This window comes from Pinus tabuliformis, chromosome 3_2, assembly GCF_031772625.1.
Source record: "Pinus tabuliformis cultivar Carrire ecotype Pingquan chromosome 3_2, CPIR1, whole genome shotgun sequence".
Classification (NCBI taxonomy): Eukaryota; Viridiplantae; Streptophyta; class Pinopsida; order Pinales; family Pinaceae; genus Pinus; species Pinus tabuliformis.
In genome coordinates, this window is record NC_142302.1 from 559906412 (window position 1) to 559933863 (window position 27452).

Sequence of the window (27452 nt, forward strand, 5' to 3'; positions counted from 1 at the left end):
GAGTACCAAGCTTTGAGAAGAATGTTTTGTAGCCAGCAATGGGTATTTTGGAAAGATAGCACAAAACCAAAAGCATTGTCTGTGAAAGCATCTGCCTTCGGTGATAGTTTGTGGGACAAAGTCACTGAGATTGTCATCTTCACTGAGCCTCTTGTGGAAGTGTTGAGATTGATGGATGGAGAGAAACCTGCAATGGGATATATTTATGAGGGCATGGACAGGGCCAAAGAGGCCATCAAGACTTTCTATAAGGGAAATGAATCTAAATATATCCCTATATGGAAAATTATTGATTCCAGGTGGGGCAAGCAACTACATTCACCATTGCATGCAATAGGAGCATATCTCAATCTGAGCTTATTCTATAAGGAGAGGTCTAGCATTCAAAGAGATCCTGAGGTGATGAGAGGTGTCATGATATGCATTGAGAAGATGTTCCCGAATCAAGATATTCAAGACAAAATCAACATACAACAAGATATGTACAAGGAAGCATCTGGAATGTTTGGATTCAACTCAAGCCAATGTCTCAAGGACAAGAAAATGCCTTGTAAGTGCAAATTGTTATAATTTAGCTTGTAATTTTGCTAGTTCTCCTTTATATGTTTGGCATTGCAAATTGATAATCTTTGTTGTTATTTTTTTACAACTCATTGGTGGATAGATTGTGGCACTGAGGCACCACAATTACAAGAATTCACCATCAGAGTTATGAGTCAAGCCTGCAGTGCTTCTTCTCGTGAGTGCAATTGGTTAGTGTTTGAGCACATCCACAGCAAAAAGAGAAATGGGTTGGAGCATGAGAATTTGGAGAAGTTGGTTTTCATCTACTACAACCTTTGAATGCTCATAAAACAAGGGCAACCAAAGGATACAGATCCAATTTTATTGATAATTGGATACTATTGTTTTAGAGTCTGATTGGGTTGTGGAGGAGTCGTCTCCAGATTTGAGTTGCTTTGATGAAGAGACTGAGGATCTCTCTATTTTGCCCATCTCAAATGGAGACTCCAAATACACCTGCCTCATAATTGCTTCAGCCTTCCGATGTTAGCACTAGCTCCACGGGGGCTTATTGTAAGCGTAGTCAGCTATGAGTGATGAGACTCAAGATTGTTATGAGACAATCATTTATCATTTATGACATATGTATTTGAATTTTGAACTTGCTGACATTTTTTATTTTAATTATGGAATCATGAGTCCTTTTCTTATTCTATATCTAAATGTTTTGCTTACAAAAAATCAAATATGTTATATTGTACTTTTATAGATATGAGATGGTGTTATGAATTATTGCATATATTGTGGTTTTTATAACTTATAAGGATTGGAATTGTCATTAGTTTCTTTTTTGTGCTTAAAATTTACAATATTTTAAGGTTTTTTTTTGTATTTTGACGAGTTTTATACTTATCTTATACGGGTCGTTCCCGAGTCTTGTACGAGTCAACGAGTCTTATACGAGTACAAATCATGCAACATTGATTTGAACACATCCAAGAGTGCAATACAAGGGTAGCGAGAAGAGTGAAGAAGAAACTTGGCTAAGGGAATAAGAGACCTTATGTTTGGCCACAGGATAGAAGGCATTTCAGCAAAGGAGGAAAGGTTGTTTGGTAGCCTTTACATGATTGTTTGAAGGGCTATTCCATCCTACAACAGGTCCGAAGAAGAGAAGGTAAACATGGGAGAGTTTTGGTGTCAAATAAGTGTGGGTTTCACTGGTTTTGTGCAGGCCGTAAGCCTTGTAGGTTGTTGTGGGTAGGCCACAGGCCATAACACCTAAGAATAGGGGTGCATAGGGCTATTTGGGGGTTAATATGTGCCTAGACCAGCAACGTATAGGCAAAGGAGTCATAAAGGGAAGTCGCAGCTAGAGAAGGGATTGTGAGGGAGTTTTGTAGAGCTAACATGGGTCACAGTTATGCCCTAACTAGGTCACAGTCATACAGCAGTTTGTACATCAGACTTGGGATATGTTTGTAGCCAAATTTGACTTGTATTGGGTCTAGGTTTAAACCAGTTTGGATCAGATTTGTTGCAGCCTATGGAAACCATGTGTTGGGGTTGACTTGGGTGGCTAGAAACCCCAACTAGGAGTATATTTCACAGTGGAGTTGTGACAAAGGTAATGGGCGTCCTTGGAGTGTTGGAGGGCAGTGTGCAGATGTCCAAGGGTAGCCCTTGACAAGCAGTCATAAAGGGAGTTTCGCAGCTAAATTTTGGGTGAAGTTGTTGGAGCCTATGTGTAGCTCTTTCATGGACGAAAGAAGCTACTAGATGACAGATTGGAGCTCAAGTGTTGGCCAACCTAGAAGAGCATATTGGATCAACCCGTGTTCATTGAAGCAGAAGTGACTTGCAGCAATGATAGGTGGCAGCCCTCCTGGAGTCTCTATGTGTTGTCTCTTGATGGACTAAGGGGCAGCTAGAGAGCAAAACTGAAGCGAAGGACCGACAAGACGCGATACGAAATAGATGTTGTGATTGTGCACTAGAGCAGCGAGATTGTCATTGTATCTTGTATTCTTGTACTTGTGGATAATTGAGGGCCACTATCCCTTGTACGCGAGCCCTAGACAGTGGTATTATGTGTTGATTCATATAACGAAGTTAGCTTGACAAATTTGTCAAAAGTTGTATATACTTGTGCATGTTTGATTTACTGTTATTTATATTCCACTGTACAAAGTAGCCTTGTTGAGATTCTTGGTTTGGTAGCGTCAGAGATTTTAAGATTCTATCCCAAATCCCAAGATCGTGGAAATTCAACATTTTGTTGCATTTATATATGAGATCCTAGCTCCTATGGCTCGGTTATGTAAGGCATTACATCTTTATCATCCAAGGAACCCATTCTCTAATGAATCCGTGTAATCCTAATACACCTTATCTCCATGAAATAGTGTGAAATTTGTAATTGTGGATCCGAACTTTGTCAAGCGAATTCCCTATAGCAAGTATCTCGGTGGCTCATTCAATTTATTCTCTGTGGTTAGATGTGAGATTTTTGTGAAATCTGAGGCACATTCTTGTGACTCATCACTGGAGGAGGTCGGATTGCTCGCATAAAATGATCAAGTAGAATAATGTCAAGTTCGAAGAAAGGTCTTTTATATGGTATTCCTATGGAACTATAGCTACAACTATGAAAAGGAATGTTTTTTGAGAAATACCCTGGAACTCAAGCCCATTCAGAGTTTGCAAATTCATCCGAATTTTATTTCTTTTGCAAGCTCTATACTGCAAGATATAACTAATCCGATCCCTGAGGAAATCTAGGACATTTTTTTTTATTCAAAGATGTCATATTGACAATTTTTTGTTCCACATACATATTAAAAGGTGTCTCCTCATTGAAAAAGGAGCCGACCTATGGAATCTACTCAACGAAATTTGAAAAATCTTCTGATTTGATATTTTTTGTTTCTATGTAAGCTATTTGCAGGACCAGAAGGATAGGATCATGAGTTTCAATAAAAATTGAAGCCTGAGGCAGGTCTTTGTTGACCTTATATGAAAAGGAAACTAAGGAAGATTGAGGAATCTTCATAAAATTGTTTACCTTATATGAAAAGGAAACTAAGGAAGATTGAGGAATCTTCATAAAATTGTTTTGATGCCAAGATACTTGTCTTAGTCAAAGACTTTTGGCGCAGATGACAAGGGGTTTGATCTAAGATTGGCATAGCCTGTTTTCTGGTAACAATAGATGGTTGCATGTTAAGAATCGCACATGATGTGGTACACATTCTGTCAAGATTGTTGAAACTCTGAACTAATCTCAGCTAGCCACATATTGATAATAACATGTTGTATGAGTTGTTGATCTAGCTCCGAATTAATTGATTACAACACCGAGATATGCAATGACTAATGTTGGCAGATGAAATGATGCGTCAAGCATTGACCCGGTGTCACATAGGATCGATATACCTCAAGTAGTTGTACACGTAAGCAAAGTGCAGTAGCACTTCTTTTACTATGTTCGAATCACAACACTCGGCAGGCCTGATCATTTCCACTAAAAGAGAAATCCTTGTCCATAATGATGATGAAGTTGCTTCTAGGTCTAGTTAATGAATTTTATTGCAAAAGAACAACTTTTGCAAATGATTTTCCTTAAGGGTCTCTAGTTTTGAAGATTCTTTGGTATCAGATATGATCTAAAGTTTTGTTGATGCCACCCATTGCTGTCTGTGACATTATAAGACTAAAAGTCTTGCGACATTATAAGCAAGAGTTTGACCCTAGGGTTTGAGGACAAAACACTAGGACTGATGTGGACAACGTGAAAATATGAGGGAGACCTAGGACAAAGCCTTAGGACTGTTGGATACAGTATGAATATCTAGGGTTTGTATGCTCTAGACCAATCTTGAAGAACCGTTTATGAAAATTTACAAGTCTAATTGCAGCAACTGGAAATTTATTCTTCTAATTGTAAATTTAATTATGCAATTTATTTGCTATGACAAATATCGAATAAATCAGACTGCAATTTTTCACCATAAAAACACAGCATAAAATAAAATGCTAGAAATTGAGAAGTATGCTAGCACAAACACATAAAAATGACACAATTATCTTGGACAATTGTACCCAGAAAAAACCCAATGTGGAAAAATCGGTGCAGCAGCCAAGGGTTTTATTATTATCCAGTAGTGAGAAATTTTGAGTACAACTAGATGCCCAAAACTGGCAATCCTCTACAAGATAAACTGGCCACAAAATTAGTGAGACAATTCTTGCCTCACCTGACACTAATCCAACTCCACAACTGGCACAAACAGGCCACATGAAAGCCCCTGCATTAGCTTTTGCACCAATGTTGCGCAAACACTCTTACACTCTGTCTGGAAGCTACTCTGATCAAGTCATCCTGCCCAACTCAACCTTTGAGAATGGCTCGCTAGCCCCTCCGCAAATTCTCCTAACCTCCAGCAACTGAATCGACCCTTTGTTTGGCCAAATCGAACTCTACCTCTGAAGCTTTTGTGCAGGCCCTGCACAGCCCCACCAAGGAAACTCGACCCTCTTGTAGCTGACTCTCCAAAATTGGAAATCCTCCTCTGGACTCACTGTCTCTACCCCTCACTGTCTCTATGTCGCCTCTCTGGCTCAAACTTCTCTCTGTTGAACCACTGCAGCTAGGAAACTCGACCTTTGCCAAGGAATTCGCTCTCCAAGTGTGTTCTCCATCAACCCTATCGACCTCCTCTTATAATCTCCAGTTGAGACTTCAATGGCCAAGATTAAATCTTAATCAATGGCAAAGATCATCTCTACGTCAATCAATGTGAGTTTCTAGAAAATTCTCACATTTCTCAATTAAGTCCTATTAATTAATCGATTTCCCTAACTTAGACTTAGGAAATTTTTAATTATCGATCAATTAATTTATTTGAGCTATCTCTAGGTGGAATTTCCAGAAACAATTTTTGGGTTTTGGAGATCTCCTGTGTTTTAGCCTCTCCACAAAGTTTGAGACCATAACACCATCTGATGCTACAAAAACTAACACTCCCTCTTAGAGAGGAAGGTGTTCTCTAGCGTTGCACTACTACAACACCCTCTCATTGCATCATCGTCCCATACAGATTGTTGATGTCTGACAATTGTAGTTGTTTGCCACTGTCCATCAACCACTTCGCTAACTTTGATTCATCTACTACTAGTTGTAGTTGAACCATGTTGCATCTGTGTTGTTGTTGACCCTACACTGTACAGCCTGTACTGTTCCCACCTTTGCATTTGCATAGCAACCCAACTAACACTCCCTATCACTATTGTTGTTGCTGTTGCAACTACTACAACTGAGAAGTATCCAAAACACTGAATCAACTGTTTCTATGCTACAACTGTCTCCTAAGTCTTTGATTGCTACTAGCTTACGCACTGTCCACTAGGAAATTTGCGATGTTGTTGAATCTGCATTGTGCCTCTTGCACCGCTATCAAGAGTATTATGCACTCCTCAGCATCTAACTACAACTAGTCTGCAACTATCACTTTGGCACTGACTGCACCAACTGACAATAATCCTCTTGCCACCAAATACTATAGGTCGTTGTACCAAGGGTAATGATCCATGTGAGGAGTAAACTACAACTGTTGCTCCTCTATGGTCCATGCCCATCTCAGTGCAATTCTGGAGTCTAGAACTCAATGTCTCCCCAGCTCTCTCCTGGAGGTATGGCTGCATACAAAGTGAATTGTTCCTCCAATTTGGAGGATTGTTGATCTATCTATGCAAATGTTGTCACCTGATCCTGCTTCTCTTTCTTGTCCTTCTTCCGTTGAGGACACTGGGTACTGTAGTGGCCAAACTCGCCACACCTGAAGCACTTGATCTTGGATAGATCCTTCTTCTTCTTCTTCTCTCCTTGCGAGCCTTGTCCCTGACTGGTACCTTTTGCTTTCCTTTTCGATGCAAAGGCTACATTTTCTTCCTCCTTCACAACCTTCGATCCTTTACTGCCCCTACCATTGATGGAGCTCTTTACTAGAGCTCCCATCATCTCCTCTTGTGTGAGATCTGCCCACATTCAATGCCACCCAGGTAACTAATCTCATCCCAGAATGCCTTGGACGAAGGTCTCCCATTCCTCGGTGACATTGTTGAGGGTTAAACGCACAAGTTATGTAACTGGAGGCAACTCTCCTACAGTTGCAAGCTCATCCTGGATATCCTAAATTCTGGTGAGATAGGGGTTGATGCTTTCACTCTTCTGCATTCGAACATTCCTCAGCTTTTCCTTCAGGAACATCTTCCGCTGCTTGGAAGGGTTCTGATATAGTGAGGCAATAGCATCCCACATGTCTTTGGTCATATTCTTGGTCGCAACATGTGAGACTATATGATCTCAAACTCCATCGAGAATCAACTGCTTTGCCTTGGCCATCTCCTTATTGTAATTCGCTAGTTGATCAGCATCTGTAGGTACATCTACAACTCTTTCTGTGTACATCTTCAAACCATGCTCATCTAGAAGGAAAATCATCCTAACCTTCCAGATACAATAGTTTGATGCACCCTCTAATTTATCCTGATCTCGGAATCTTGTTGAAGCGATCCCTACAAAAAACTCGAACTAGGAAGAAAATTTCTCTCTTTCACATGCTCAGCTGCTAGCACTACTACTCGCACTCCTTGGAGTAAGAAAATTTGCCAACTGCTACTACATACTGCAACTGAAAAAATTGGATTTTTGAAACTAGAAACCCTCTAAGAGAAACTCCCTTTGTGCATGCAATTTCCCTTCCAACTGACGCTAATTCTGCTTCTGCAAACTGCTACAAAACCCTAATGTGCCCAAAGAAGGAATATGCTCTGCAAAAGATATTGAGTTTCTTACCTACTGCTTGTTGGAATCACTTTTGCACAAGTTCCAACTTTTCTGGCAACCTGCACTTGGAAATCGAACCCCTATCTAGTAATTTCACATTGTTAGGCACTACGCAGCCCTTGGGAAATTCATATTGTTTCACCCTCTGAGCCACAAAATTCTCCCTCTTCGTCTCTCAGCCACATGTCTGTCAATTATGCTCTGATACCATGTGAAATTTACAAGTCTAATTGCAGTGACTGGAAATTTATTCTTCTAACTGTAAGTTTAATTATGCAATTTATTTGCTACAGCAAATATCGAATAAATCGCACTGCAATTTTCACCATGAAAATACTGCAGAAAATAAAACGATAGAAACTGAGAAATATGTTAGCACACACACATAAAAATGACACAATTATTTTTGGACAATTGTCCTCAATAAAACACAATGTGAGAAAACCGAGGCAGCAGCTGAGGGTTTTATTATTATGCAATAAAGAGAAATTTTGAGTACAACTAGATGCCCAAAACTAGAAAATCCTCTACAAGATAAACAGGCCGCAAAATTAGGGAGACAATTCTTGCCTCACCCAACACTAATCCAGCTCCACAACTAGTACAAACAGGCCACATGAAAGCCCATGCGCCAACATTGCGCAGACCCTCTTACGCTCTACCTGGAAGCTGCTTTAATCAAGCTGTCCTGCCTAACTTAGCCTCTAAGAATGCCTCACTAACCCCTCCAGAAATTCTCTCGACCTCCAATAACTGTATCGACTGTCTGTCTGGCCAAATCGAACTCTGCCTCAAAAGCTTCTGCGCAGGGCCATTGAGGAAACTCAACCCTCCTGTAGTTAGCTCTCCAGAACTGGAAATCCTCCTCCAAACACACTATCTCTGCCCCTCATTGCCTCTGTGTCCCCTCTCTAGCTCGAAATTCTCTCTGTTGAATCACTGCAGCTAGGAAACTCGACGTCTGCCAAGGAATTTGCTCTCCAAGTCTGTTCATCATCAACTCCATCGACCTCTTCTTATAATCTCTAGTTGAGACTTCAACGGCCAAGATTAAATCTTAATCGATGGTTGAGATCATCTCTAAGTCGATCCATGTGAGTTTCTAGAGAATTATCACCTTTCTAAATTAATTCCTATTAATTAATCGATTTCCATAAGTTAGACTTAGGCAATTTTTAGTTGTCGATCAATTAATTTAATTGAGCTATCTCTAGGTGGAATTTCCAAAAATAATTTCTAGGTTTTGGAGATCGCTTGTGTTTTTAACCTCTGCACAAAGTTTGAGACCAGAACACTATCTGATGCTACAAAAGCTGACATCGTTAAGACAAAAGGGATTGATTACTTCCGCTTAAAAGAAGAAACTATAGCTTCTGGAAGATATGACATCTTGATGATGAGGTTGTTTTGCAGTCTGGATGCAAGGAGGCCAAAGATCAAGAGGGAGTTGTCACGATCTCAAAAAGATAAGTATCTCGTGTTTCTTTTGTTGTTTCAATTAATATTGACATTGGACTGTCTATGATTTGTAAAACACTAGGTTGGGTTTGGAGAACAAAATCTAAGTCTAATGAATCTAACCCTAATTCCTTATTGATAATATGGACTCATTGATAATGATGTGGATTTGTTGATGATGTGGACTCGTTAATGATATAGGCTTCTTAATGATGTGGATATGAACTCTTTATTGATGTTCATGTAAATTTTTTGATGATGTGGATGATGATATGGATTCTTTGAGGATGTTGATGTGGACTCCTTAATGATGAATGATGTATATTCTATTATGTTGACAATGTGTACTCCTTGTTGATGATGATAAGTACTCCTTGCTGACAATGATGTATGACGTGGATAATTTGATTGGACTCGTTGATGGTGATTTGAACTCCTTGATGCTTACTCTTGGATGATGATGATGTGGACTCGTTGATGATGTTGATGATCATAATGAGGACTTGTAGATGACATGGACTCGTTGATTATGAATTGGACTAGACTCCTTGATGATGATGATGATGATGATGTGGACTCATTGATGATATAGACTCATTGATGATGATGAAGATATGGACTCGTTTATGATGTAGATTCCTTGATGATGATATGAACTCGTTGATAATGTAGACTCCTTGATGATGATATGGACTCCTTGATGACTTAGACTCCGTGAACTCTTTGTTGATGATGAGAACTCCTTAATGATGATGTGAACTCTTTAATGATGATGTGGATTCCTTAATGACATGGACTCCTTAATGATGTGGACTCCTTAATGATGTAAATTCTTTGATGATGGTATGGATTGCTTGATGATGTGATGAAAAGGCCAAGATCAAGAGGGAGTTGATACACTCTCAAAAGATAAGTATTATCTTGATTGTTTCTACTGATTATTTCATTATGAGTCTCTTGGCTTACTTGGTTATTCTTGTTCTTCCATAACCTCCTAGTGAAGTTTGTAGGTGCATAATGGGGACTGCCAAAATGTTGCAATCGTTGGAAATGATGAAAGAACAATGTAACAAGAAGACACGTGATAGGCTCTGTACTCAGAGGGAGCAGAAAAGATCAACCTAATTGAAGCACAATGGACAATGATATTCGCTTCTGTGAGAAGCCACTTATTGTCTGCTAGATTCGACTATGGATACTAATATTCACTTCTATGAGAAGCGACTTAATCCTTGTTGGATTCAACTATGGATATTCATATTCGCTTATGTAAGAAGCCACTTATTATCTGTTGGATTCGACTATCGATAATGATATTCATTTCTGTGAGAAGCCACTTATTGTCTGCTAGACTCTACTATGGTTGTCAATGATTACTTCTATGGGAAGCCACTGTTGAAGTCTATCATTAATTGTTGATGTTTTCTTCTGAAAGAAGCCCCGACTGACGTTGAATGAACAAGTTGAATATTGTTTGCTGAAATATTTGAGATCCACCATGGTTACATTTTTTATGATGAACTGGTTGTTGATGTTTATGTGAAGAAATTGGAATAACTAAGCATCCCCTTCAAGAGGGAGCACTAATTACATAGCATCATATTATGGACCATCTCTTGTAGGTTGTGTGTCGTGAGACCTTGTGGTCCAGGAGATGTATTGTTGATTCCTCTTGTGGGCTGTGTAGTGAAACCTTGAGGTCTGGGAGATGTATTGTTGATTCCTCCTATATGTTGTGTGTCATGAGACCTTCTGGTCCGAGAGATGTAATATTGATTCCTCCTATAGGTTGTGTGGAGATGTATTATTGATTCCTCCTATAGTATGTGTGTCATAACACCCTGTGGTTCGGGAGATGTATTGTTGATTCCTCCTATAGGTTGTGTCGTGAGACCTTGTGATTCGAGAGATCTATTGTTGATTCCTCCTGTAGGTTGTGTGTTGTGAGACCTTGTGGTCTAGGAGATGTATTGTTGATTCATCCTATAGGCTGTGTGCCATGAGACCTTGTGGTCTGGGAGGTGTATTGTGGATTCCTCCTTAGGTTGTGTTGTGAGACCTCATGGTTGGGGAAATGATTTGAGATGGACGATATGTATCTTTCCTTATGATGAGACTGATAATCTCTCCCTTACGTTGTGGGTTGTGAGACCAATGATCGATCTGGTGAGATTGATCCTGATAGAGCAAGAGATTTGTATTTGTGATCTCTTCCTTAGTCCATGGGTTGTGAGACCTATGATTGGTCGGGAAGATTGATCTTGAAAGAGAGAATGAAAAGTACCTTCCTGGCTAAGAGGGCGTGTTGAAAAATATGGAAGCCATGGTCGGTATTTTCAACTTGAAAAATAAATGGAAATTTGAATTTTTAAATTTACCTCCAAATCTATTAGGTCGGTTGGGCCCCTAAGTGGCACCCATTCAACCCCCACTTGAAGGCTATATAAAGGAGATCATTTCTCCTCATTTGGACACATCAATTTGATCTCATGCATCTCTGATCTAGCGAAATTACAAGAGGACCAAAATTTTAGGAGGGCGAAATTCTAGAGAGGGCCCAAATTTCAGGGACTTGAATTTTGACATGGCAATTCATCATGATTCTAGTTACTAGTTTGGTTATTATTCTGCTATTATTATTTATGATGTATAGATGAATCTGTAAACTCTCCCTCTCTCATAAGGAAGAACATTTTTTGGGTTTTCCCCTTGTGGGTTTTGCCCTAGCTGTGTGCCTAATTTATGTGTCTCTTGTCTCGTTGTTTCATGGTTTCTTTACTGCTCTTTCATGTTTATTAGTTGATGTTTTTCTTCTGTATAATTGCCTAAATGATATGGAATTTAAGGCTATTTGAAAACTAATGTTTAATTGATTATTGAAGTAGTTATCAGGAGAAGAAAAACCTAATTCTAGTAGGTATCCTAGAATTTCAATATACCTAACTCTCTATTACATAATTATGAATCAAAATCTTGTTGGCTATCAACTAAGGTCTTATTTTTTCATTAGGAGGACATGCTTATCTATTACAAAAGTCATAGTGGTTGCACATCTCCAATGGTTGTTGGTAACTCAAAGAGTAATGGGGCCAATGGACTCCATACAATTCCTTGTGCCCAATGGTCTACCACTCTGATGAACCTTTCATGAGGATCTAAAAGAGATCATGAGGTCTACCCAGGATCTCTATTGTTCATCCATTCTTTTTCTATATTTTTTTTAATACTAGAGCTATTGATGTGTCTTTGTTCATCTACCATTATTATGGTAATTTTATAGTGGATATTTCTATTTAATCATTTTCCCCTTATTTTCTCTTCCACTCTTCACCATATATGCTTTAGTTTTTCTATTACTACATTGATGGCTTACTTTACATTTCACAAGAAAATGAAAAGACTATTGAAATTCATATTACAACCATATTTGTTCTAGGGATGAAAGTTGTTTGCAAATCCCTGTATTCAGTAGCAACTACAAGTTTTTCACATACATGCATAAAGTATTTGAACATGAAAAAAATTACTAATAAGATGCATCCAAAATTGAATATATATTATTTGAATTGCTACTCAACTAAAGCCATTCAATTCCTTTGGGCTTGGCTACTAATCCCACCTAACGTAGTGCCAAAAAAAACAAATTAAACATTTATCTCTTGTAAAGCATTGCCTTTTTCATTTTCTAGTACAATTAGGGTTAGCACAATATCTTTGAAATTCTGATAATTACTTTTGATGTAGATCTTCTTTTATCTTATTCCAATTATATCATTCAGAACTATACTTCAATAATTCAACCATAAGAAACAATAGAATAGTAGAGATCACAATGCACAAAAGATAGACATGATTTACATTGGGAAAACCCACTACTGGGAAAAAACCAGCAACCTTTTCAATTAGAGAAATTATTCTTGTTCAATAAGAGACACACCTAGACCTATGGCCAAACTTAGTCTTCACCCCCAAGTCAAGTCGCCCAAACTGATCCTGCACTTCGTTCTTCTTGTCTGACCAAGAATTTCGGCCCTCCTGCAATAGCCAATTGCCCCAAAAATTTCGACCCTGCAACAGTTGCTCAAAAACCTAGAAATTTCGACCCCCTGCAATAGAATGCCTAAAAACGGTGTGAATCACATAGAGAGACTTCTATCCACACGTGCAAGTTGACGAGAGAGAAGAGAGAGAAACGTGACCTTCTTTCTTTGTCCTTCTTCATCCTTCTTGTCCTTCTTCACTTGTCCAGAAGCTGTCTTGAGTGAGGAACATGAATTGCCCAAATGAGGAGCTTGAGTTGCCCTTATATAGTAGTTTGTCTAGGGTGAATGGACGTGTCACTTGGCTAGGGTCGACTTGACTTGGCAGGAAGCTAACTTGTCACTTTTGGAGCCAAAAAATTCATTTTAAAAATTTAAATTTACATCTTTTAAAAGTCGCAATGGGACTTTGACTCAAGCATTTATAAATAAGCTTTACAATGATAAATATAATCACATCAAGTGACCACAAGTACATTATGAAGACCTACCATAGTTATGAATTCAACACTCCCTCTTAACTAGGGAAGTATTCACAATCTATGTCATAGACGTTCTCAGATTGAACAAATTTCTATAAAGAAAAGGTTATCCATTATCACCAGCATCATCATCTATCATCAACATCTGCTACCAGCCATATCCGAGGCGATACCAAACCCATGGCAATGTCATTAGCATATCAGGACTCACTCTTCCAGAGTGATCGGTCCTCGAATCTCATGGCCACCACCTAGGCCAAAATGTTGAGACCCTCAACTAGCAAGCCCTCCCTCACCCTTCCTGGTGAGCACTCTGGGCCAAGACCTCACTCAACCCCTTCTTAGTTGGTGATCGGGTCTCGATGTTGAACCAGACCTCACTCCACCCTACCCGATGTGTGATCAAGATCAAGGACCTCACTCCACCCTTACGGTGTGTGATCAGGGTCCAAATGTTGAGGGACTTCACTCCACTATGCTTGGTGTGAGCAGGGTCCAGGACCTCCCTCCACCATTTTTGGTGTGTGATAAAAGTCTTGCTCCAAGGGACACACACTCAACACTGCCTGTTGAGCCCTTTGGGTCTCTTGGACCCGTTCTCCCATTCAAGAGAATGTCCATTCATGTTACAGATAAATCAACACTCCCTCTCAACGAGAGGGGTGATCTCCATGAACCACAACTTGTCTTTGAAGTACACGAACTTATCCCTTGGCAACATCTTCGACAGAACATCAGTTGCCTGCTCATTGGCAGAGATGTGCTCAAGCTTTATTTCTCTCCTCTACACAATGTCATGAATGTAGTGGTACTTGATCTCAATATGCTTCGACCTGTCATGGAACATGGGATTCTCTGAAAGCTTCACACAGCTTTGATTATCGCAGTGTATCACCATCAATTCCAACTCTTGGCCAAACAATCCTACAAACAACTTTTGAAGCCATACTACTTTGGTACAAGCCTCATTGGCTACGATATACTTTGCTTCAATAGTGCTTAGTGCAAGCGACCTCTACTTCCTACTTATCCATGATATCATAGTAGATCCCAAACTGAAGCATACTCCCAAGGTACTCTTCCTGTCTTCAGCACTTCCTACCCAATTAGCATCTGTATATCCCTGAAGTTGTACATCCTTGTTTGCAACATACCTCAAGCCATACTTCACTGTACCACACAAATATCGCAAGATGTGCTTTGTTGCAATCCAATGTTTGTGTCTCGATTCTACCTGAAATTGCCTCAAGGTGTTCATGGCAAAGTGAATATTCGACCTGGTGTTAACCAAATACATCAGCATACCAATCAGTCGCCAATACATAGATGGATCCACCAAGTTAGTCACCATGGGAGTCGCCATGGATTTGCAATCCATCATACCAAATCTCTAAAGGATCTCTAACACATACCTTCCTTGACCAAGGAAGACTTCAGCAGGTTTTTGCCATACTTCTATTCCCAAGTAATATTGCATCAACCCAAGATCCTTGATGTCAAACTCAAAAGCCAATTGCTTCTTACACTAAATGATAAGAGGCTCCAGAAACAAGTCATCCACATATAATAGTAAGATCACAGGTGCATTCTTCACAACCTTAAAGTAAAGGTTTGGATCGGATTTGCTTTTGGTAAATCTCAGTCTCATTAGATAGTTGTCTATATGAGCATATCAAGCTCTTGGAGCTTGCTTGAGTCCATACAAGGCCTTCTTCAACTTGCAAACATGAGACTCCTTTCCATATACCTCAAATCCTTGAGGTTTCTCTATGTACACCTCTTCCTCAATCACACCATTGAGGAAAGCAGTCTTCACATCCATCTAGTACAAATTCCATCCCAATGCAACAACAAGAGAAATGATGGATCTAATGGAGGTGTACCTAGAAACTAGAGCAAAAGTCTCATCATAGTCTTCTCCCTCTTTCTAGGAGAATCCTCTAGCCACAAACTTCACCTTGTATTTGTCAATACTACCATCTGCAACATGTTTTATCTTGTAGATCCACTTGGAAGTCACCACTGACTTCCCTTCAGGCCTTGGCACAATTTCCCAAACATCATTCTTCATGATTGATTGGTACTCCTCATTCATTGCTTCCTTCCACACTTGTTGATTGGTTGCTTCTTCATATGTGGAAGGTTCTTCATCAATGAGCTTTGTCATGAGAGTTGTATAGTTGGAGAAGCTTTTAGGTTTCTTCACTTCTCTAGATGTGCCATCAAGAGTTGCATGTCCTTCCGCCTCTTCTAATGTGGATCTAAGCCATGTTGGTCTCTTCTTGATCTCTAGAACTATGATTGGCTCTGCTGGATCTTGAGGCCCTTATGGCCTTCTGGTACATTCTATAGAAATCGAGTGCTCTTCCTTTGAGGCTTCTTGTTTAACTTCTTCCAAGGAATCTACAAAGACTTTGTTAGACTTACAATATTCCACTTTCTCATTGAAGGTGACATCCCGACTAACCTCAATCTGGCGCTGCTTTGGAATGTATATTTTGTAGGCTTTTGAAGATTCATTGCATCTAACAAATATGCCTTTCTTTCCTAAAGGCTCAAGATTGTTCCTTTTATCCTTGGGAACATGGATATATATCGAACAACCAAAGATCCTCATGTGCCCAACCTCTGGCTTCCTTTTGGATAACGCTTCTTCAGGAGTCATACCTTCCAGAACTCTATGAGGACTTCAATTTTGAATGTACACAATTGTCCATGATGCTTCACCCCATAAGAACAAAAAGAAGTCCAAATCATGTACCATGGCCTTAACATATTCTTCAATGGATCTGTTCTTTTGTTATGCTACACCATTCTGTTGAGGATTATAGGGGAAAATTAGTTCCCTCTTAATCCCAGCCTACTTGCAGAAAGCAACATGCTTCTTTGACGCTTATTCTAGTGTTCCACTAATCGCCCAAAATCGCGATAAAATCGTTTTATTGTGATTTTTTCAAGAAAAAGATAAAATCAAGTTGTTTTTATAGCCGATTTTTTCATAAAAATCGCGATTTTTATTCAAAAAATCGTGGCATAGTCAGGCAGCGTGTGTTTTAAAGGGAAAAACACGATTTTTTTTGTCATTTGGACAGCAAACAAGCACGCGACAGGGGTTTGGAGACTTGGAGACTTGAAGACTTGGTAATTTTGGAGCTGAATCAACTAACTGGAGGAGAAAAACGAAGTGTGAGCTAAGGAGGAGACACATTTTCTCCATAAAACTGGTATGGGCACCAACGTTTTGTGTTTTCACTGTTTTGTAACTTTGTTTTTGTTTTTTTCTATGTTTTTGGTTGGGTTTGGAATGGGGTTTTTGATATTTGTCCAATGTAATTTTTTTAGTTTTTTTGGTTGGGTTTGGAATGGGGTTTTTGACATTTGTCCAATGTATTTTTCTTTTAGTTTTTTTGGTTGGGTTTGGAATGGGGTTTCTTAAATTGTATGTAATTTTTTTTTAGTTTTTGTACAATGTAAATACTAAATTGTAAGTTTGTAACTTGTAAATTCAATCCTTATTTTGCCATAGGTTCACCGAAACACCATTCAAGTTTTCAACTTCAAAGTTCAAAGTCAAACATGCCAAGGAAATTGGACCCTTTGTGGGAATTTGGTGAACCTGATGGTCCGAATGATAGACTAAACTTGACTTGCAAGTTGTGTGGGCACCATATGTCTAGGGGGGTGTACAGATTGAAGTATCACCATGCACAAGTCCCTGGATTTGATGTAGGGCCTTGCACAATGACAAATCCTGAAATCATCTGAAGAGCCATGAGATCATTGGAAAATTTAGACCACACTAGAGAGGCCAAAGCAGAAATGAAGAGGCAACTAAAAAAGTCGGCAGAACAAGGAAGTGGCAGTGGTTCTACTGCAGCATCAACCAACCCGGTAGCTGCCTCATCATTTTTTGTTCCTCGAACCACACCTGTTTCACAGCCATCTACCACTTCAATGCTTAAAAAAACTGAGAAAGAACAAGCTGACAAATTGCTGGCCAAATTTCTCATTTGGAGTGATATTCCTTTCAACATTGTAAGGAATAATCCATTTTTCCAGCTTGTTGTTGATGCTATTGCAATTGTTGGCCCAGGGTACAAAATCCCTTCTTATCATGACATTAGAGGCCGGATTCTTCAAAATGAAAAGCTTGACTGCACCAAAAGATTGGAGGATTTTAGGAATCATGGGCACAAACAAGATGCACTGTGATGTCAGATGGTTGGACTGACCAAAAGGAGAGAACCCTTATAAATTTCTTGGTTAGTTGTCCCAAGGGGACTATGTTTATCAAATCTGTTGATGCATCTTCACAAATCAAAGATGCCAGAACTTTATGTGATTTGCTGGATGTGTTTATTTTGGAGGTGGGTGCAGAAAATGTTCTCCAAGTAATAACGGACAATGCTGCAAATTACGTTGCTGCTGGCAGGATGCTTATGGACAGGCATCCTACTTTATTTTGGACACCTTGTGCTACACACTGTACTGATTTGATGTTGGAGGACATAGGGAAAATTTCCTTTGTCAAAGATATTGTTGAGTCATCCAAAAGCATTATAAAATTTATATATAATCATACATCTGTGCTTGGCTTGATGAGAAAATTCACCAACAACAAAGAGTTGGTGTGCCCTACCCTTACATGGTTTGCCACCAGTTTCATATCTCTTCAATCCCTCTTGAATTCTATGTGGGATGTGAAGAGAATGTTTCTTTCAGAAGAGTAGCATGCTTTGACAATGAGCCGCAAACCAGAGGAGAAGCCATATGCAGACTAGTTTCATACCAGGAAGAATTTTGGGCGGGAGTGCAGGAGGTGTGCGCCGTTACTGAACCTTTGGTAAAGGTTCTTCGATTAGTTGATGGTGAGAAGCCCGCAATGGGCTATTTGTATGAGGCCATGGTCAAGGCGAAAGAATCCATTCGGGCCTACCATGATGATAAGGGAGATGAGGGGTTTCAGAGACAACTCCTCCTATGGGGAGTGATTCATAAACGATGGAACAACACACTCCATCGTCCCATTCATGCTGTAGGGATCTACCTGAACCCCGCATTTTCTTACGCATGTGGGTTCATATTTGATGCTGAGATCATGGATGGATTCTTAACCTATGTCCAGAGGATGGTGCGATATCCAGCAGAACGTACAGAAATCTCTAAAGAAATTGAGACATATAGGATGGCAGGTGGCACATCTGGCTTTGACATGGTTGTGACTGATAGGACGATTAAAATGCCAGGGACTTTTTAGTTTGTTTCAAATTTCATTGTCTCTTCAAATTCCATTTTTTTCTTATGTTTATTTAAAATTTTATTTCTAATTTTGTTGTAGATGCATGGTGGATAATGTATGGTGACAGGGTACCCCTTCTACAAAAGCTTGCCATTTGAATCCTCAGCCAAACATGTAGCTCCTTAGGATGTGACCGCAACTGGAGTGTATTTGAAAAAATACACAACAAGAAGCGCAACAGGTTAACACTTAAAAATTTAAAATATTGCAAATTTCCAAATAATTTTTTGAATTCATTAAACAATATTTTTTTTATAATTATTATTTCATGATCTTTGTACAGGTTGGAGTCCCAACGACTTAATGACATGGTCTACATCTACTACAATCTTCGATTGTGGGTGAGGCAACTTGAGAGGACACCTGATATGGAGGCCATCTCATTGGATGGGATTGACACCACTGCTGCATGGAGGGTTGAGGCCGAGAGGCCTCTCATGGAGTCTGTTGATGATTGGTTAGTGCAGGATGTAGTGGAGGGGGAGGAGAAGGAGGAGGAGGAGGAGGAGTTGGAGCAACAAGAGGAGGAGGTGACACCACCTGCCCAGGCTACCCCTGCCACCAGTAGAGGACGTGGTCTACCTCCTATAGCTCCTACTCCTAGTTCTTCAGCTTCTACAGCATAGCAGACTCCACTGCCAACTCCACCAGCACCAGCATCTACATCTAGAGGGGAAAGAGAAAGCTATGGCATTTTCTCGCAAGAGGGGCAGAGGAAATCAATAGTATTAGACTTTAGTTATTTTGTTCATTTCATTGTATATGACATTATGACTCATGAGATACATTATTACATTTTTTGTTGATATTTTGAGGCCAAGTTGGGACTTAAGAGTCAGGACTTATTATTCAAGACATGATTCACTGTTATGTGTGATGCAGCACTAGAAATGATACTAAACATCTTATATATTAGTTCTTTTATCATATTTATGTGTCAATGTATTTATTTTATGTTGTAGATGGTTTAGATAGTAAAAAAATTGAAAAAAATGAATATTTTTGTATGTTACGATTTTTTCCCGATTATAACCGATTTTTTCCCAATTTTTACGATTTTTTCTGATTTTTTCCCCACGACGAAATTATCCCGATAACGATTAGTGCAACATTGGTTTATTCTCCTCCATTGTCAGATCTCAATATATTGATCCTTTTACCTGTCAAGTTTTCCACTTCAGCTTTGAATTCCTAGAACTTGTTGAATACTTCATCTTTCGTCTTCAAGAGATATATCCACATCTTATGGGAGAAGTCATCAATAAATGTCACATAGTACAGCGAACCACCAAGCAATTTTACAGGCATCGATATGAACCAAGTCCAAAGCTTACTTAGATTTATTGTCACTATTCAAAAATGGCCTCTTGATGTTCTTCCAAGAGCACAACCTTTGCATACACCATCATTCTTTACCTGTAGTTCAGGAACTCCTAACACTATTTCACTTAATTCAAGCAATGCTCTAAAATGAAGATGTCCATACCTCTGATGCCATAGCTCACTTGGATCTATTTCATTATGTACTGACGCCTGCTCTGGTTGACTCACAAGTCTACACAGTGTTCCATCACAAACCCCAATAACCCTAGCATCATCTATACTAGAGCCCTTTGACCATATAAGTATTTTACCATCCACAAAAGAAACCTTATCTCCCTTATCTTCTAAACAAGAAACAGAGACAAGATTCTTTTTCAAACATAGTACATAGAGGACATTGCTGAGATGAACATGGTCACTAGATTCCAGCTCTATGGATGCCTTTCCAACTCCTTTGACTACATAGTTGTTATTATCTCCCAATTCAACCCTTTAAGACAACTTCTTTTCTGTCATGCTTGAAATATTTCCACACTCTTCGGTCATGTGCCTTGATGCTCCACGATCTACCAACCACACGTCATCATCATCTGCAAAGGAACTTGTCAAAGCGGAATAGTAGAAGAAATCTTTTTCACCTTTCGGTTTCTTTGGTTTTTCATCAACTTCTGTTGCGGAAGCATGTTGTTTCCCTTTTCTTTTCTTGTTATCCTTATTAGGACAGTCTCTCTTGAAATGTCCATATTCTTGGCAATCGTAGCATTGTATCTTTGATAAGTCTTTCTTCTTCTTAGAGGAAGAAGATGCCTTCTTATGTTGAGATCCAAACTTCTTCTTTCCCTTGTTCTTAAAGTGAGCTGTAAGGGCTTGAACTTCTTCATCCTGAAGGTCTCTAGTCATCAATATTACTTCTTCTTGAGCACATGATGTCCATAATTGCTCAAATGAAGGAGCTTCTTTCCAACTGCTTATGCCTACTGCAAATGCATCCCATGATCTAGGGAGACCATTGAGTGTTGTAGTCACAAGTTCTTGATCGGAGATAGTTTCTCCAATGGTTGAAATTTGATCTCTTATTTGTGAAATCTTCACGAAATATGAAGCCACAATGTCATCATTAGTCATTCTCATATTTCAGAGTTCATTTTTCAAACTCATGGACTAACCAACATTCTTGATAGTGTATAGATTTGTTAGGGCATCATACATCTTCATGGAAGTGTCATGCTTTGCAATGTAGGGAATAAGATGATCTCTAATAGAGTCCACTATTAGACTCATGCAGTAATATCGCCCTCCTTTAACTTCTCTTTTCCTGTTGCGTCGGTTTGATCAATAGTCTTTCCTGTCACAATATCCAACACTTTCTTTTTGACAAGACTAAGATCTATTATGACTTTCAAAGTTCTAAAGTTTGATGCTCCCTCTAGCTTGTTCTCGGATTTCATGGAGGAAGCCAAAGATACCAATATACAAGGTCTTTAATAAAATGCTCTCTCTAGGGTTTCTGCAAAAGTGATCTCAATTTACCTCCCTTTCGTCACTAGAGCTCTGATACCATATTGATTTTCTAGTGCAATTAGGGTTAGCACAATATTTCTGAAATTCTGATAATTACTTTTGATGTACATCTTCTCTTATCTTATTCCAATTATAGCATTCAGTAACTATACTTCAAAAATTCAACCATAAGAAACAGTAGAACAGTAGAGATCACAATGAACAAAAGAGAGACAAGGTTTACCCTAGGAAAACCCACTATGGGGAAAAACCCAGCAATCTTTTCAATAGATAAATTATTCCTATTCAATAAGAAACACAACTAGACCTATGGTCAAACCTGGTCTTCTCCTCCAAGTCAAGTCACCCAAACTGATCCTGCACTTCTTTCTTCCTATCTAACCCAGAATTTTAGCCCTCCTGCAATAGCCAATTGCCCTAGAAATTTTAGCCTTGCAACAGTTGCCCAGAAACCTGGAAATTTCGGCCCCTGCAATAGAATGTCCAAAAACAATATGAATCACAGAGAGAATTCTTTCCACACGTGTGAGTTGATGAGAGAGGAGAGAGAAACTCGGTCTTCTTTCTTTGTCCTTCTCCGTCCTCCTTATCCTTCTTCACTTTACCAAAAGTTGTCTCGAGTGAAGAATGCAAATTGCCGAAATGAGGAGCTCGAGCAGCGTTTATATAGTAGTCTGTCTAGGGTGAATGGACGCATCTCTTCGCTAGGGCTGACTTGACTTGGAGGGAAGCCAACTTGTCAATTTTGGAGCCAAAAATTTCATTTTAAAAATTCAAATTTACATTTTTTTAAAGTCGCAATGGGACTTTGACTCAAAATAAATTTTCCTTTGACTCAAGCATTTATAAATATGCTTTACAATGATAAATATAATCACACCAAGTGACCACAAGTACATTAAGAAGACTAACCATAGTTACAAATTCAACATGCCTAATATCCCCAAACCAAAGAAAATAGCATAAGAGAGGAGGAAAGGAGATTTTGAAGTAGTAAAAAATATTCCAAGACTACCAAACACAACGTATTCAATTATTTATTATCCTACTTATTATTCATTGTTCATTATTTACATGCATGCACACACAACACATCTCATAGAGGAGGAGGAGAAAGCTGGGAAAGCATGCATATTCATCATGCAACCAATCAACCATTATGTTCTTAGGATGGCCACCACTTTTTGGACACCCCAATTAGCATAAAAGTCATGGAATGTTGGTACTTCTATTTGTCACAAACTAAACCTCACAATCAATGTGGTATAACACATAAGAGAATATGAGATCATTAGTCCTACAAACTATTCCAAGACACTAAACATAGCGTATCTGGTTTTTTATTATTCACAAACAAGCACTGACACGACACAGCCCACAAAGGACAAGGGAAAGACTATGCAAGCATGCATATTCATCCCTCAACCAATCAACCATTATATTCATAGGAGGGCCACTACCTGAGACATCTGTGGAACCCCCATTGACATAAGGGTCATGATATCTTCAAATTGATATGCAGGAGTGGACTAAATTTCATGACCACTGTGGCATAGTACACAAGGGGAGAGGATATTTTAAAGTCATAGAAAGTATTTCAGGATGCCAACCATAGCACACCTAACTATTTATTATCTTATTTATTATTTGGCATTTATTATCCCTCAACCAATTAACCATTTGTTTGTAGGAAGGCCACTACCTCTGTGGAAACCCCTATTGACATAAAGATCATGGTATCTTCAAACTTATATCCTAGAGTGGACCAAATCTCACAACCAATATGGCATAGCACACAAGAGGAGAGGAGATTTTAAAGTCATAGAAAGTATTTCAAGATGCCAAACATAGCACATCTAACTATTTATTATTTGTCCTTTATTATTGTCATGCACACCAGACGTCCAAGAGAGGATGAAGGGATGGCCAGGCAAGCACGCATACTCATCCGAAGATTCCCAACCCATTAACCATGATGTTCATAGGAGTGCCACTACCTTTGTGGACACCCCATATTGGCCTAAGGATCGTGGTATGTCGTGATTTATATGTTGCCACAGACCAGACCTCACAACCCATGTGGAATAGCATGCAAGAGGAGAGGAGCTTTTAAAATCATTGAAGTTAAATTCCCAAATACTAAACATAGTGTATCCGACTATAAAGCTAGACAGTAATAATTGCATCCCTGATTTCCAATAGGTATCCAACATAGGCAAATTACAATATAATAACCTCTGTGATTTCCGAATTACAAAAGAAAATTACAATATAATTACTTCCCTGATATCCTAGCTATAAAAAACCAAGCAAACAGAAAATTGAAGAGCCAATAGAGTGTACCCAAATCACCTGAACAACAAGAGTAACATCAGGATAATCGACTCCACGAGATGAAACATCTGAGGTAACAAGAATCAGACATTTTGAGTTCCGAAATTCATCATATATGCGAGTACGATAAACCTGAGTCTTTCGAGAATGCATCTCTCGGACATTCATATTTAAAGCCAAAAGCATCTCATAGACAACTCTTGTAACTGCTGCAGTTGTACAGAAGACAAGGACCTACATACAAACAAGAATCCGGAATTCAAGCAATCACTTTAGCATAAATGAAGCAAGAAGCTGTACAAATCAGAATGCTGCTCATGAACCTGCAAAATCATACTTGACCTTGTAATCAGACACCTCTGAGATATGCTCCTTAAGAACACCATAAAGTATGTGCAAATGATTTTCATGTGACGCGACAATGCATCTCTGCAAAACCTGTGATTCACCAGTCAAGAAAAATGAATGCAGATACAGAATGTTGGCGAACATAAAACCTCTATAACACCACTCTGGAACTAAAGGGAACATATAAATGTGGAATTCACAGTGAATACCTTGGCATGAGTTTCCTGGCAACCTAATCCAACCGTGTTAACAAAAGCATGATCTCTTTTTAAAGCAATCTGCAATATTTGGTGAACCTGCAGACATTACAAAATGAAAATATTGATTTCCAATGAAACCATTTACATTCATATTGAAAGATTTCACTATTGCAACATTGAAATTGTTGAAAGATTGGAATTTGCCCATATGCAATGAATAAATTGAAAACAGACCTGCTGAGGAATTGTAGCTGAAAACAACAGAGACTGCCTCTGTCTAGGTATAGCATCAATAATCTTCTCAATATCCTTGCGAAATCCCAGATCCAACAAGTGGTCAGCTTCATCAAGAATGAGCACTTTCAACCCCATTAATTGGCTTGAAAAGCCTGGTGTATTGTCAATATGATACAATAACCTCCCAGGAGTAGCCACTAAAATCTGAACAATAACAAATATTCAGAAGAGGTAACAAATACTTGTTTCATACAGATCATTTATTAACATTTTGAAGGCAGAAAACATATGAACATGCTAATATAACCAGGAACTATTTCTTGAATGACTCCAGAGCCCTCATCTTTGAAAAAATGCACTACTCTTAATCCTTTGATTAACGTGTATTCAACTATTTTCTTCCAATTTGTTTATGACTGACATTATGAATTTTCTTTTTGAATGCTAAGACAACCTCAAAATATCTTGCCAAGCCTCATTATAACTAAGCTGAAAAGCATGTGATGTTTCTTGTATGTACAAAATATTCACGGTGAACATATTTCAGGAGATTCTTTTGATTTTGATAAGTGAAAAGCAAGTATTTGATGAATCAAGTAAGAAAATTTTAAGTTAAGTTAGAAAAATAGCATGCTCTTATAAATGCATAGACCAGTACTGGCACAAGTCCTGACAAAGAAATAACAGAAGTTGTTATTTCCAAGTAATTAGGCATAAAAAGACATTTTTTAATTGTGCTGAGAGGCGGAGAGTTTGAATTTTTCATTCAAGATTGTAACCAAGCGCTCTATGCAGGAAAACCTAGCCCATTCTGCAACAATCAGCAAAACCCAAGATGAGCATCCATGGTGGCCGGCTCGGAGGGGGCCTCTCCCCCTTCGCAGGATGATGCAGCAACCTTCCAGACCCTAGTTGCTTCCCTCTCGAAAAAAAACCCAGACAAAAGAAGCTCAATCCCGCTTCGTGATGTTGCCTCCAAGATTCCGTCGTACATCTCTGGCATTCACGGATTGTGCCTCGGTTAGGAAGTTTACTGGTATGTAGACGTCGCCCAGATCGATGGAGCAATGGCTGGAAAAAACGTGGAAACCAATGATGAAAGGAGGTATCGGACTGTATGCATGTGGAAACGATTTTTTGCTTTCTTATTTGAGTTTAAAGAAGACAGAGACATCATCTTTCAGCATGGAACGTATTTCTTTGGGGCCAGGGGCATGTATTTAAATAAATGGTCGTTATATTTTGTTAAAATTTGGGTACCAGAGGACAAGTGGTTCCCTAAGGCTTTGACCTTTGGCCTAGGGAAAAGTGTCCAAATTTATTTGTACTTTTCTCCTAAAGTGGCTTTATAAGTGGCAAAGTCAATTTAGTTTAAAAGTGACTTTATAAGTGGTAAAGTTACATTCTAATTTAAAAGTGACTTTATAAGTGGTAAAGTTACATTCTAATTTAAAGGTGACTTTATTATAGTTAATGAAGAATTATAAAGTAAAAAAGTGACTATGGAAATAAAAGGCTAAGTGGGTCTTTATTTAAGTGGATGAGTTAAAAAAATAGAAAGTGAGAATTAAATGCACATTTATTCTCATCCCTAGATCTAAATGAATCTCAACCATTAGATCTTAGGGTAACCCAAAAGGTCATTTAGAAAATAAAAAGAGAAGAGAAGAGAGAAAGATCAACTCATTCTTTCATGAGCATTTGAGAGAAAGAGAACAAAGAGCAATGAGAAAATTTCTTAGTAGTGAGGAATTGAAGGAGAGCAGCAAGAAGATATTTCAGCAAATCTGGGCAGCAACATTTATTGGCACGCATCCCAAGGCAAATTTGTACAACAGGAGGAAGGAATAGAAATCGAGGAAGAGGGACAGCAGCAAGGGCACAAATTTTGATGCAGATTTGGGCACGATTTTCGAGGCAGTCGTACTGCTGAAATTCGTACAGTCCGTACAGCAGGTTTTGGGAACGTTTTTCGAGGCAGGTCATATAGCTTTTAACATTGTTTTATTGCTGGAAAATTTTTGTTTTGGCTATTTGCTGATTGGCATGATTTTCGAGGCAGAGTTCAAGCATGGAAATCGAGATAAGTTGTAATTTGTGGTTGCTGGAATATTTACTGTGTATTTCAGTTTTTCTGTAAAAGCATTTTCAGAAATAAAGAAAAGCTCTCAAACTGGTTTTCCCCAAGAGTTGTAGGGAGTTTTTCTAGGGTCACATTAACCAAAAATCACTATGTTATTTTCTGTGTGTGGCTGTCATAATTTTGCTGTGTTGTATTTATGTTATTTCAACAGTTGTGAAATCTCTAAATTTGTGTTTTCAGAAAATATTGTCATTTCCAGATTTTAGAGTTTTTATAATGCTTGTATTTAAAACTAAATGCATGGAGTGATAAGGAAAACTGATAACCGAAGTGGGGGTTGAAATTCTTCATATTTTGACCTAGATGACAATATTCCAAATGCGATGTTGATCAAGGTAAAACTGCAGAAACTTCCATTATTGTGTTGGAGCGACGATTGACTACGAGGGATTGGAAATGGTTTGGGAAAATACTTGGACGAGGCTAAACCTAAAGGCTATCAATTCACTTGTGCAAAAATCTACGTGGAAGTAGATCTAGAGAAGGGATTACCCTCATAAATAAATCTCACACAGGGCGAATGGAGTCACTGCTAGGTCCTCGACTATGAACAATTGCCTTTCAAATGTAGGGTTTGTCACGATTACATCCATTTTACTAGGGATTGCGAGAAGGCACAGTCAACCAAGGGTGAATATGCTACTGTGATTCCAAAAAAGTAATGGCAAATTCAGAAAAAACGGGGAAATAAAGGAAAGGATGCTGCAAATAAAAAT

General features: G+C 38.8%; 1 protein-coding gene across 1 annotated transcript in view; it reads right to left on the minus strand.

The window, feature by feature from the left end:
* The window catches only part of LOC149181748 (DEAD-box ATP-dependent RNA helicase 25-like), a 188915-nt gene that overhangs the window by 51057 nt on the left and 110406 nt on the right, over positions 1-27452 (minus strand). The window contains exons 5-8 of the mRNA XM_089414308.1: positions 24591-24797; positions 24366-24452; positions 24151-24246; positions 23827-24042 (exon numbers count right to left, since the gene is read on the minus strand). Coding sequence (XP_089270434.1) covers positions 23827-24042; positions 24151-24246; positions 24366-24452; positions 24591-24797 — 606 coding nt within the window. The remainder of the gene's footprint in view (positions 1-23826; positions 24043-24150; positions 24247-24365; positions 24453-24590; positions 24798-27452) is intronic.